The 14,701-nt window shown below is 43.5% G+C and overlaps 1 protein-coding gene across 5 annotated transcripts in view; it reads right to left on the minus strand.

Moving 5' to 3' along the window:
- LOC142585079 (uncharacterized) overlaps positions 1-14,701 on the minus strand; it is a 185,401-nt gene that overhangs the window by 40,719 nt on the left and 129,981 nt on the right. For 3 of the 5 annotated variants that reach the window (XM_075695581.1, XM_075695599.1, XM_075695572.1), the window contains exon 19: positions 8,191-8,214. The exons of the other annotated variants lie outside the window; for them this stretch is intronic. In XM_075695581.1, the coding sequence (XP_075551696.1) occupies positions 8,191-8,214 (24 nt within the window). The remainder of the gene's footprint in view (positions 1-8,190; positions 8,215-14,701) is intronic. 5 annotated transcript variants of the gene reach the window in all.

Genomic DNA, 14,701 nt, shown 5'->3' on the forward strand with positions numbered 1-14,701 from the left:
CACTTACCTGTCGAAAACAGAACTCAGAGAGAGTGCGATGAAAGGGGGAAAAACATGCAGTATTTATTCACTTCGCGCGACAAAAGCGTTATTTTCGTTTCATGCCGCGGCGGCCTAGCACACCGACGACAGCGGCCTCAAACTTACTGAAGCTGCGAGCCAGCTTTTCAGCCAGCCCCCTCTTCTCGGCAAACACTCGCATGGCAGATTCCTCGTTGGCGTTACGTATTCACCGAGCACGTGCGCAGTAGTGCTGCAGAAGTCCCGGGGGTGCCTTTTTCATCACGGGTGCCGGAGTTTGGAATAATTTTCATTTGGAATAGAGTTACGTTATCGTGCCCCTATTGTGGTCGCGACGATTGCATTCATGAGGCTGACGCAACGCGCAGCTTATGCCACTGTCGGGCCTGAATCGCCCGTGCTATCGCTTTCCGTGTCGTCCTCGTCACTGTCACTAGTCAACACTTCGGCAACAACAGAGGCAACGATGGCGAAAAGTTGAACCTCGTAGCAGACATATCTTCGCATTCCAAATCCCACACACTGTAGTCAACAGCAGATCCCTGTTGCGTGTCAGCGCCGACTTCTTCGTGTCACGTTCGATAGCACGGACGATGTCTAATTTTTCTTCTATGCTGAGCACCCGGCGTCTTTTTTATCCAAGCTTCGGAACGACGCGAGTCCTCGCTTGCACAACGCCATCGGCACCGCGTCGAAATGATGTTGATGTTGATGTGGCTTCACGCGCAAACGCACAGGGAGCTTGGAGGCCGTTGTTCCGATCTCTGAGGCGTGTTGTTCTGCCGGGCCGCCCGATGGAGACTGCGCAGCGCCGTGTTTGCGCGACGAAAAGTTCAAACGCTACGTTTTAACCGATGCGTACGCAGTAAGCTGGTACGGTTTATGCGGATACGAAACACATTATGTTCAATGGCCGCTGAGTCGGGGATTTGACTTTACTACTTTTAAAACGAAACTACTGTTTAAGCGGGTACGGTTTAACGAGGTTTTACTGTATGTTGAATACAGTATGCAAAAGTTGAAAACATAACCAGCATTATTAGTCTTGGGACACCATTGGAAATCAGTAAGACAAAGCTAAGAATGAGTAAAGCCCGGGATACATAGAGGGTACTTTCACAGCGAACTTTGCCCAGCACAAATAGACGTGGCAGGCCGACGCCGACGGTTTGCTGGCGTCACTTACATAAAGTGAAAAACAGGCAGACACCACCACGTGCTCGCCATGTTATTTGTCAGTGTTGTCAGACTCTAGGAATGTGTTTTTGGATAAAAACATAATAGTAAATGCACTTTTTATTGTATCATTTGTTGCTAATTACTAAACAACTTGAAAAAAAGTTTCATAGAGGCGCTTACAAACCATTTCCGCACATTCATTGAGCTGTAAGCGTTTTAGCGAGATGGCTTTGCGTCGTCTGACTATGTTGAGCGGTGGCACCGCGAAGTGCACGCATTGCAGAACGTTTTGTGGTTCTCCTACAGTGACTTTATAGTTTACTTTGTGTAAAAACACATTGTGCTTATTCATGTTACTTCGGTTTCAGTTCCTCTCTTAAGCCGTCTCCAACAACAAGCGTTTAGTACTGCAGCCGGAGAGGATATAATTATCAGTATTTGGTGTGAAATGGGCCTGTCAGCGGCTCTCGTTCTCTATGCCCTAGGCATTCCGTGCGCCACCTGGGCTCACATAGATGTTAACAGCCAGAAGACCAGGCGTGGTCGGCTTCTAACTATAGTCCGTCGTCGCTCTTTTCCCTCAAGGCATTCGAGCAGAAGCGACTTATGGTTATAGTAGAGCAGGGGTGATTTCTGACCAAAGAAACACAATACCAACATTTGCGAGCACGTGTGCCGACAAAGAAGAAAGAAAGAACAACAACAAAAAAACAGCTTTGGGCGCCGCAAACGAGATAACATTTCGTCCCCTATACCTGAACCCATATGGGCGGCACCATACACACAAAAAAGACAGTAAGTTAAGCAGTACAATGCACACACTATTTTGTGCCATGGAACCTTCGATCGGCTTGGTAAGAAAACTGCACCGCACATATAATTATGTTTCGTGGGCAACTCACTTAAGTTTGTAGACGACAAGTTTACACAAATATGTACTCTTAAACATCCAATATCTGGCTGTAATGATCAATGGTGTCCCTTTCAGGCGAAGAGAGCCGGAAAGTGCATGGCCAAACTAGCCCAAATTCCCACATTCTGTCGCTTCGGCGCGGGCGTGCAACGGACGCTAAGATGGAAAAGCAAAAATACACAAAAGCAACTACTGGAAGTCTGAGGGAGATTGATCGTTGCGACACCTGGGGAGCATGCGAGGTGCTCCTGCCACTTCCGATGGAGATTTTCGCCGGGCAGAGTTTTTCCAATCGGACCGGGTAGCCGACGGGAGTCATATTTTTGGATGCCAAGGGGCGAGCATTCACCGCTGGGCGTATTTACTCGCCTGGATGCCGTTTTCAACTCCATGTATCCCAGGCTTAACACTTTCCAGCTTATTTACACTTTTACAAAATGGTTCTCCAGCAGAGTGCACAAGTATGAGGCAGCCAATAAACCGTTTCTACATGACAAAAAACTGAGAAATGGGCACCACAAAACCCATTAATCTTGGGGACATCTACTGGAACAATATTCAAATGCAGTGTCATACGACAAACTCCTCCTCGGAAGCAAACCTTGGTGAAACAGGAAGACATGGACATTCTGCCTGGAAGGGACTGACTGCCTTACATGCACGATTCTCTGCTACTCAAAATCTGAAATTGTCTAAACAGAAAGGTGCGTTGTTGAAATGAGCATGACAATTTTTTGCACCTTAGTGTATTGTTTCATGCAGAAAGTAAAGTCACTACGCATCCACAAGACGATAAGAGCCTTAGAGCCTTCTGTTGGCTGCACTGTTTTTTTTGGATTAGTGGACAGCCCCCAAAGCCCATAAATTTTCCCATTAGCAAAAATTAACACAAACAGAACCCGACTATTGCCTTACACCAAACCGACAAGATTTCTGAGCTACTCATAAGCAGCAAATGATTTAGGAGGTCGTTTTCTCACATAAAATTACAATCACAGCAGCTTTTTTCTTCTTTGTTTAAAGATCAATTTTGAAGAGCTTGCAGACCTACACAGGGGGATTGGTAGAAGTGTCACAACAAGTCAAACAGATGTAAATCACCATTTAGAGTGAACTGTGAAAACTTGATCATTTCTAACAAGCTAGTACCATCATGAACCTAAAATGAACATTCACTTTCATTCTTTCAGAAAAGAGATACTAGGGCTAAAAATAACCATTACGGTATACCACTAATAAGCATATACTCATTTGAGTCAGCCAATTGGCTCTAAGTGATACAAATTAACCAGCACTTGCCACTAGCATGATTGGCCACCAGTCTCGGAGTACTAATCTTGAGCACCAATTCCACAGTGGTGGAATAGTAAGCTATGTCACAAGGGTTTGTTGTTATGTGTTGTACAAATTACCAATGCACCGGGGTTGTGCCAATTACTTAAATTTCCTTGCACCAGATTATGCTGCCAAAAGTTGAATGTGCCAAGCTACACATCAAACTCAGTCTTCAAAAACAGCGCACATGACATAACTTTGTAATAGTAGCACTGGGAAAGAGAAAATGTGAATGGGCCACTATATATTCTCAACTTACAGTGGAAAAATGGTTAGATGGTGCTCACGACTCCCTGCCACATACTTCCATGTGTACTTGCTCACGAACACACGCGAGACATTAGCAGCCCTGGATAAACATGGTAGAAGCTTGCTTATGTTGTGCTGTATTTTGGGTCCCCCCTATTGTGAATGTCCACGTAGAAACAAAAGTATGAAAGCAAACACCCACACATCTTTCAGAATCGACATGTTTTAATTTGTGCTTATGCACGGGACTGTTTAGTCAAACATATAAGAAAGCTCTGTTACTGAAGCCACATATGAAGAACGGCGATACATAGGAGTGTAACTACTGTAGCTTGATACCACAATTTGATAGCACAATTAAGTCACGATCAACTGAACCTACAAAAATGCAGGTTTCCAAGACAACAATTATTAATTAAAATGAAAGGTCAAACACTGAAACAACAGTTCAGGAACATGAAGTAAAGCTTTGCTTTGAGCAATTTTTTTTTAATGGCAGTCTTACATGCTTGCTGCTATGTTTACCACTCTTCTCTTGAGGTCTGCTTTTTGCGTCCAATTTTATTCAAATAATGTAAAATGTGTCAGAATTGCATTCTTTTCAGGTGCAAATTATGATGAACTTTTTATAAGTGCATCAAATTTGCACTTTATTTTAGAGCACTAAGTACTCCACTTGGAGAAAGACAAGGTGGTAGAATGGTGCTGTGTGCATTTTCTGATGAGTTTCGATGTTGCTGCCCCAACACGGCACACGTCACACATGGTAGTGCTTTCAGCAGAGTGGTTGTGTCTAGCACATTAGAAGTGGAATAAAGGCACACTGAGCATGCATGGAGTTCAATTTACTTGAAGGTCTACTGCTTTATTTTTGGCCATCACTCGACAAAATCACCAAAACAAGTCATGTCCACTAATGTGGGCATGGTGCTTGATGGGGTTAAGCATGGCACGTTCAGAACTCGCTAAGTACTTTCAGTCCCAAGACTGAAAGTAATAAAAACATGGTTGAAAAAAATGTGGAATTGCATTGTCACTTTGCTATGTTTAAATAACATCATTTCTGTCTAGAAAAACAAACTACTTAGACCGTCATCCAAATCACTGCGTAAAAGCAGCTCCGCTTGCCAAGCTCAAAAGCGGTTGGATATTGGAAACAACTACAATTTAAACGCCTGTGTGTGACATGGGAATTGGACAAAGCACCAAAAACACTTGGATGTATTATTATGCTTCTTCTAAGCACAAAAACACGAGATTGACTCCTCATAATTTACATACCGATTGAAAATGTCTTAAGAGCACTGGGTGGTCAAATAAAGCTGTTGTCATGAAAGAACAGCACACAAAGCAGTAATGTTATAACAAGAAAACTAGACTAGTGCCAATTTTACAATGTTCTAATGTGACCATGTAGAAAGTATGATGCAGATAGGAAGTACTGAAAAAAGCTAATAAATGGATTACAGTGAAAGCTCGTTAATTCGAACTTCAATAATTCGAATTTATGGATAATTCGAACTGTACGATTTGGTCCGGCCAAGCTCCACAGAAGTCTATGTATAAAAAAGTCCGTTAATTCGAACGCGAGAAGGTTCCCTCACGGATAATTCGAACTACGCTCACCTGGCACACGGCCAGAGAAAAGCGCCTACTGCCTACACACAAGGCTATATTGTCTCCGAAACGGAGAGAACGGCGAGAGATGGCAAAATCGGAAAAAAATCTAACCGACGCGGGGTCAGCCAGAAGGCAGTGGCGGCTGCCGCCTCTCCGTTCTACGTAATCTCCAAGACTTCTTGGCCGTTGTGAATCTCGGAGGCTTTGCAAATCTTGTACAGCTGCAAATGTTTTGCCGAGATGGCACGGCAAGCGCCAAAACACAGCGAATCAAGTACGTCGCAGCTGCGCTTGCAATCAAGAACCAACGAATCGGGGCCTTCGCCACCTTCACATGTTCAGCGTCTTTGTCTCGGCAGTCTTCATCGGTTGTGCACCTCTGTTTTCAGCTTAGGAGGTATCGGCCGTCGCGAATCATTGTGATACTGTTAAGCCTCGGCTAATGTTCGTTTCGGTGGACATCGGTGGTGTGGCACAGTCGGACCCAGAGCTTCGACTTGAAGATGGCGTGTGGCCGCGACACACGCCATCACTTTCTGACACGCCAAATTTCTGACATGCCCTACTGCTTCCAAATCGCAGTGTACTGTTGCTCTCCTTCACTTTCGTTAGTTCGAACTTTCGTTAATTCGAACTGAATCGGCTTCCCCTTGCGGTTCGAATTAACGAGCTTTTACTGTAGTAATATATGACATAAGTGCAGTACCAAGACAAACTTGGAGCACAATTCCAATAATATGTACTTCAAGATGTGACACATTAAATATCAATACTTTCATCAATGTACTTGCTGCTGATTCACTAATCTTGTCACACACAATGTGTACACAGAGTCTTTAAAGGTTTAACTAGCAAGATACGAGATACTTGTTTCAGAATTTTTTATTCCTTTATTTCTTCATATTGTGCCAATAAGCACTTGCTTAAATGAAAAAAATTTGCAGTGGCGACAATATGACCACGGTGTGTCCTGAGAAGAGAATGTTGAAGGCTGCAGGGTTTTGTCACCAAAATATGTGCTGCTGCTCACTATCAAAATTTCTTAATACCAATGTAGAGCAGGCAGACAAATAAAGGTAAATTAAAAGGCACGGACTAATATTTCGATTTACTTAGTTTTTGGAGACATTTTTCTTAGGTTAACAATATTCTTGAGCTGCCCGCTGAAAGGTGAAGGACAAAGCGAGAGATTATGTCGATGTGTGCTACTGTATGTCACAAAATGTACTGCAGCCTCAATTGCCCCCGGTAAAACTCTGGCATTTATTCTTTGTAATTAAGATTCAGAATAGGGGCACAAAATTTTGAGGACCCCAAAGAGCTTTCTGCATATGTTGGATTTAAGGAACATAGGAAGCAAGTGTACCAGAATAAAGTCTCATGCTTGCAGTTTGCATTTTGCCACTGAAGTGACACTAATGCTACAAAACAAAGCTAGTACAATAAATAAAAGATGGTCAAAGAACTGCTGTCCCCACCTGCACTAATAATTTTGAGTATTATTATTTAACAGGAAAATTTATGGACAGTGAGTGGGGTACTCCAGCTGAAAATTTTCCATCTTTACCATCTTTTCCATCAGCTCTCAGATAAACCAGAATAAATGAATCTTCAAAACAGTAGCAATTGGAGTTCAATCTGTCCTTTATGCAAAATTAGAGGAAACAAGCTACACCATATCTTGCTTATGAACTTGAGGAGCTGTTCCAAGTTCAGGTCAGATTTGGTTCAAGGCTAATGCCACCATATCAATAGGTGTGGCCACGTTATTCATAAGGTGTCCAATGTGAATCGCACTATATCGTCAATATGCACTGGTGACACTACAAATCTTGAAATAGAACATTATGGCGTTCTCATAAAGAAAAAAGGATTTTTTTTTACCGGTCATGTTATTCCTTGCAGCGAGCTACTCAAAAAAGACTGCGCCCTGACATGCACTAATCGTAGACAAAAGATGCACCCTTTCAGCTAACGCAGAAATGTGTATCTGTGCATTTCCTAACACTTTTTTTTAAAGACCACTCAATACTAATGATTAAATTGATAAAAAAACAAATGTAAGTAGCGTACTGCTTTTATTACAAAAACATTCAACGCAGCTTCAACAAGGTGGCACCCCACCCACTAGCAACAAATGGCCTGTGTATAAAAAGTCTAGAAACAGCTTTTAGAGTCACTGGTTAACGACGTTCGTGACCTTTTTTCTCTGGCTGAAGATGGAAATTTTGATGTTTAGCGATAACTATGCTACCGCTTTAAAGGGGCTTTGAAACATTTTTTGAGCAGAGCAAGAAAAATGTTCTGATATGTTGTACATGCTGCTGTGAACATGTGAGCTAAATATTACTGCACTGCATGCAGCAGGGAACACAGCGATAAAAGATAACTTGCTATCGCTTCTGCAGTGCTGTCAGATCAAAAGCAGCTGTCTAACGCTATTGGCTAGTTTGCGTTAAGTGTTAAATAAAAAAGAAGTATGTCTGCAATCTCAAAATGACTGAAAAATTAATCTTTGACCTGCACGTAGATGCGTCAGCTGCATGGGGTGCCACGATGAGCCCTTTCGATGTTGCGACATTAAACTTTTGAACGGGCTTTGCTCCATTGGGTTCTCCACTGTAGCTTTAAGTGCACTTGTGGAGATGAAAAGGAAAAATTTGGTATGGGTGCTTTAACTAGTTATAGTTGAAGGATTAAAAAAATATCTGCTGCATGAGATTCATGAGGCGACGTCCTTTAATAGTGAGGCCATTTTACGATTAGTTAAAAAAGAAAAGGTTTCAAGGCACGTTTAAAATAAAACTGGGACACTCACACATGCATGCACGCAAGCACACCACACGCCCAGTAAAGAAAGATTTTGTACATACCTTAATGTAAGCATGGTCACGCGTCTGTTATAATAAATAAAATGAAAAAAAAATCAGTAAATACACTGTCTTACATAAGCAATAGAATTAACGAAAACTAATAAGCATGAAACAAAGCAAATGGTATCACAGATATCAATACATATAGAGAAGACGGGTGATGCAAATATCGTACAGTTCTGTTAGTTGTCTCAATCACTTTGCTGCTCTGACAAAGACGGGCAAAGGAATGTGCTTAAATTTATGTGAAAGCATACCTTACATATACTATACACAACTGTGCTATGTTAACATAGGCACAGGTTCCAAGCCAAAACTGGCCATCAGATGAACATAGTGGCGAAAAAAGGATCAACACAAAAGCGATCAAGATCCGTTCACTGTAGCGTGCCAAAGTTAAAATGAAGCGTAATGCATAAATGCATTTGTAAACATTGGTTCTTCGAAAATTTTGAAATTCCCAATTCATAAGGACTTACAAAACGCAGGGTGTCTACAAAGTTGACATTTTGTTGACATTTTCAAATTCCCAGAGTTTTCCAGGTTTTCCCTGAGCGACGAAGAACTTTATGTCAAGTCGGGCTTACACCATGTCGCCTGATGCTGTCACTCTCGATAAGCACTAACAAAAAAAAAAAAAACTTAATTTAGTTCGAATAGTAAGCAATATTGTTTATTTTATTCAAAAAAGAAAACTGCAGGTAGGGGATAGTAAAACGCAGAGCAAATAAAATATCTTCAAAAAATAAAAATGATGAAGCCCATTGTAAATAGAGTCGAACAATTTGAAATGCAAATAAAAAGAGATGTATACAGAAGTAAATATTTTAGAAAATGAGCTATTTCTATCAAGTGACAGCAAGATCTTTAATATTAGGCTTGAACTTTGTCACAAGTGAGATTTTCTCAGTATTTGGAAAGTCAACCTTAACTGCCCTTACATCGAAACCGACGAACAATGCATCTGTTCTGTGTTTCATTGCTTTCAAGAGTTAATTTTGGTTTGGGTGAGGGTAACACCAACAATAACAAAACAGTATCAATTTCAGTAGACTTCTGATTTACTGTTCGTTAAGTAGATCAGTTAAAATCCCCCTTTGTTATCAACACCTTCCTTTGAGCACTCGTTCACCTCACTGGAATAAATTTCCATGACATCAGTGACAATAGCCAACTCGGTAGATACCAATCCAGTTCATGTCTCCCTTTACCGGGAACAATTTTTACAATTGCTAGTAGGTACAGCAGGGCATGGTGTTTCTTGCGGCGTTCAACGTTTCTACACGGATGCCCCATTTGGGGATCGATGTGTCTGAAGGGGCAAGGTTGTGACTGGTGTTGTATAGGTCGCGGGTCGCTTTATTCACCACGACGATAGACTGCATTTTTTACAAGCACTGCATTTGCGGTTACATGTGCCCAGGAGGGCACATGTAACCAGTAAATGGAGGCCTCAGGAGAGCACCTGAGGTTATAATGAAGCAGGCGGCGCAGGATTACCAGGGCACCCAAGGGGTAACGGGGAGATCAAAGCTGGAAGCAGGACAGCCCATGGGTTGAGGCCGCGGAGGCCGAAGCATGCCTCAACCCACGAACCAGTTCGCATTCCAACTTTGGTGTCCCCGTTGCAGCTTTGGTGTTCTGGAGGCGCTGCCAATAATGAAAAATAATGACAAGTTGTTTGAATTAGTAAAAAAACATGATTGAATAATGATGAATTAGCAAGGAGAATGGGGTTTCAGTGTTGCTTAATATCACGTGACATTAGCTGGATCTCAGTAGTCCAGTGATATTTAGGCTAACATCTAACATAGCTAACATATCTGACCCATTTGGAGATCGCTGTGTCTAAAGGTACATCGGACAGACTTTCTAGCACCTGTAGTGCTGGTGCTGAATCAGTCATGCTGAATTATAACTGTCGCGCCTTAGGGCACTCTAGCTTCAAAAAAAAAAAAATTTCTCAGGGGAGCAATAGCGGCCATAGTTGAGGCCGGGCCTGCTCTCCTGGAGCAGTATCTTCGCTCTTGACAGGCTTTTTGTATGCTACTGTCAGAGACTTTTCAGGAGCATTTTTGAGTGATCTCCTTTGAGTGAAGTAAATGCTCAGTGCCTTAGCAGCCTCGGTTGAACACAATTGCCTGATGTCACGCTGTGGATATTATTGGCTTTGCGTCTCGCCCATGTTATGTTAGGTTAGGCTAGGTTACATTAGGTTAGCGTTGAGGTGGGCGTGGCATATTCTCCCAGTGGTTACACCGTGCGGATTATTGTCTTTGCGTCTTGGCCACGTTAGGTTATGTTAATGTTAGGTTAGAGTAAAAGGCGTTGGGTTACGCTAGTGTGGCGCAACATATTCTCATGGCAGTTGCAGAGGTGTCAACCGTCACTGGTGGCCTTTCAGCCACTCACGTTCAACCGCAGTTACTAGGGAGCTTTGCCTTTATTTTCAATATACGCGGCCCTGCCTCTACTACAGTCCCTACTGCTCCAACAGAAAGGTCTCTGCTGATATTTTGAAGGTCTATCCCCATAAGGTGCGAGAAAGGTATCCGGCATGACTCAGCATGAGCGTAAAAGGTGCGAGAGTGTCCGACACAGCTATTGCCAAATGGGGCGTCAGTACCCGCTGCTTCATCACCGTGCCAGAGGTCAGCGTCCCAGCGTAAACAAACTCGACCCCACTTCGCAATGCAGGCATGCCTAGGGACAAACGCATAAAACATGCGGAAAGAAGCAAAAGGCCCCCCCCCCCCTTTCTTTCTCGCACCCGCTGTTATGCATGCGCACAAGCGTCCGACACCTCCAGAAGTGCCGCGCCGCGCAGTGCTTACCAGAAATTGTGAAGTCACTCCTGGGAAAGCCAACTCGGCACCCTTATCCCACACCGCACCCACAGAACAACGGCCTGCCACATCCATTCACTAAAAAAAGTTTCCATGGCTTTCTATATTTTTTCTTTGTTTTTTAACCCTTTGAAGGTTTTTGCCGTACATGTACGGCGGCGGTTTTCTGTCCCGCAAGGTCTTTGCCGTACGGGTACGGTTACGACCCTCAGTTTGAAATTTCGCGCCATAATGACAATGCGTGCTCACCGGGAGGTGCTGCCACCTCTTAGCACTTAGAAGATGCGTTTGAAATTTGTGCTACCTTCTTGGGGAGATAAACAGGACTGATTGCTAGCTTCAGCGCATCGCTCAGACTGCGGCAACACGCTTTCGCGGTTTCGGTTCTGCCGCGTGATCGCAATGGAGGCGCGCGAAACGTGGTTTTTCTCTTTGTCGGCACGCTCTCGCAGGGACGGCGGAAGTTGATTTCTATCTTAATTGGCACTGCTCTTAGCTTGTTTATCACCAATGTCTTAGCTTGTTTAATCACCACCGCTCACGAGGAATTCTCGCTCTCTGCGGCAACGCGCTTACACGAGAGGGTGCATCAGCCCTCTGACCAAGGCAGCCGCAAGCAGAGATGTCATGTGTGCGCCAACACAACTCCTCGCTCCAAGAGAACAGACACGCATTTTAGGTGTGCAGACTGCGATAAGGCGCTGTGCGTAGACCCGTGTTTCAAGGAGTACTACGCTCGGAAATACTATTGAACATTTTGCAGTTCTGAGTGATGCCGACACCAAAATACTGCTCCTAATTATTTTTTAGTATTTTTTCCCGACTTTATACATTTTGTACATTCAAGATCCGCAATAAACTAATTTGACCACCTGGGAAAGTTCTTTTCAAAATAATTCGACCCTCAAAGGGTTAAGGCATGTCCCCGTTAGCGACACGGCAGCTTGCCACACACCGTTTGGAGTTCGCGGACAGCTGGCCAACAGCAGTCTTGCTGGCAAAAGGCGAGATCTGCCTGTTGCACAGTACAGAGGATCTTCCAGCGGCACAGTGACCTGGGCACTCAGCGACAGGAAAGTGGTCACGGCTACGCTCACCGCCGCAGATTTCTCGGCACCGATACCGTCGCGAAGCCTTCTTCGGCTCACATCGAATCTAGCAAATAGCGCTTCAGAACGAACCGCCAACGCTCCCAAACAGCAATGTTTTGTTACCGTTGTTGCCACTTTAACCCTCTCCTTGCAATTATTTATCACGAAGAAGAAAACACTGATATTTGCAGTGCCGCCAGCTGCGATGCGAGCATGGCCAAGCCGCGGTTCACTGTCCGCTGTCGGTAGTCATGCACTGCAGCTAAGGTAGACTTGTTTTGTGAGTGGTGAACAGCACTAACAAATCTTTGGCTTAATAAAGTTAATGTTAAATAAAATTTTAGATCCATGCCCACTGCATTTCTTTTCTTGCGGGAAAATTTGGTCATTTCCAATGTTGAATTTGGATGCAGTCATCAGATAGTGACTGGCGAGCGCGCGCATGCATGGACGCACGCTGCAGGTAATTCAGACTTGCTTGAGCGGGGAGGGGGCGCTTGCTTGGAATTTTACGGTATAACATATCACACAGTACATATAGCAGCAAACAAGGCGTTTTTGCAGATTAGTTCCTAGGTAAGGCAGACATACTTTACAGCTAGCAACACGAGCTTCAGAAAACTAACAAAAATTTATTAGTGAACTTTTCCACTGGTGCCTTAGGGGCAGTTGCTTAAATGGCAAACTTGAAGGCAGTAACATTTTAATTACCCTCATTTTGTAAAAATGCTGAAAGTCGCACCTAATTTGAGATATCGAATTTTGACGATAAATCCAGGCAATATCGAAACCGAGGGAGTTCGAACGTTTCAGCCAGTCGCAATAGCTACTGATGTCATGCACTGTCTGGCAAGCACGTGTGGCTGTGTTCGGCCAGGATTTGCCACGGCATGCTATCATTCAAACTTCACCCCACACTTTACAAGGTGTTGCCGTCTGACTCGCAGCGGGATGCACCCAGCATCGATTGAGCTTTGCGATATGATTATCAACATCTCGAATTAGTTGCAATTTTCAAAATGTTTAAAAGATTGGTATACATGAAAATGTCACTGTCTCCAAATTTGTCATGTACACAACTGCCCCCAAGACACTAATAAAATCGTTCATGAAAGTGTTATTACAGCGAAAGTGCTGTATATGACTAACCTTCTGAAGTTTTTTTGGCGTCCGGCAACAGAAACGGACTTAGTGATTTCTAACAAACCCATACGGGTGCACTGCGGCGGCGCAGATGTCAAAATGCGGAAGAGATTAGAACGCTCGCCGTGAACAATAGCGTGACGTCAAGGTTATCGCAGTATATAAGCAGGAACCTGGGAACCTACGAAAGAGCAATGACGCCAGACTCGCAATGCAAAAAATGACAGTCATTCCTGTCTGTGAAGATGGGATGGCAATGAAAGCACTTTGCTTTTCATTTTAAAGCTTTGACTGTCATCAGCTTTTGCTGCCATTACATCTTTACAGAGTGGAATGGTTGGCCTTTCAGTCTTCTTATGCTCACACTATTAGCGGCAAAGAATATCCACCTTGTCCAGGAACTTGTCTGCAAAAACTACAGGTTGACTACCCTCATTGCTTTTTATAAAGAATCTGTATGGTCTTAAAAAAAAGGGGGGGGGGGACACTATATATTTAGACAAGTGGGTGAAAGTATGCAAAGAGAGAGATGGGTACAGCACTGATGTACACTATTGGTGCTTTGCCAAATGCTCTTTGCACAATGTCTCCCGATTTGCTTGTCTGCCTAGTGCAACCTGGTTCCCTAGTCGTAACATATACATTTATGAGGCTCGTTGCAGCCTGAGAGAGCAAGTTTCCCTCTGCACCACTAAATTTCCATCACCGAATGCTCTGTGCAAGTTTTATCCCGATTTGCTAGTCTGGCATGTTGTTTGGCTAGTGCAACTTGTTTTGCTTGTTGGAACGTATACATTAATCATCCTTGTAGCAATGTGCAAGAGTAAATTTACTTCTGCACTGCTAAGTTTACACGACTGCCGAGTTGATATGCAATGTAAGATGCCGGAACATTGCAGAATGGCGACATATGTAAAGGTAACATAATGGATTGCAGTCAACAGTATTCAGGGCGAGACTGCAGAAACACAACAGCTAAGAACATAATGCGGTCTCTGACCACCAGAAAATAACAGTACAGAAATAAAGTTTGCATTGTGCAAGAGCTAAAAAAAATGACCAAATACAACCCTAAAAGCCAAGTAAAATTTTTCTTAAAGCACATGAAAACTAGCTTTGGATATGGCAATAAAATTCCTCGGTGGTTCAGAGCTCAGGGGAAGGTGGCACACTTGAACATGAGACTTGACTACGGGACGAGAAGCATGGTTTGCATGGTGAAGTTGAAGTAGCTGCTCTAGGTTGCTAGCCATGACTGCCATATGTTGTCATAGAGGAAGCAGTTCCCAGAAATGAAATGGCTGTAATCACGTGCGAGCTGGGGATAGGAGTTGCCACAGTATTATAGCACAATACAAGAAATATTGGCGTAATTCAAAATGCAGGTGGTATTTATGAACTCTACTGCTTGGTGAGAACTGTGTGTGTCCT

Source organism: Dermacentor variabilis, chromosome 1 (assembly GCF_050947875.1).
Source record: "Dermacentor variabilis isolate Ectoservices chromosome 1, ASM5094787v1, whole genome shotgun sequence".
Taxonomy (NCBI): Eukaryota; Metazoa; Arthropoda; class Arachnida; order Ixodida; family Ixodidae; genus Dermacentor; species Dermacentor variabilis.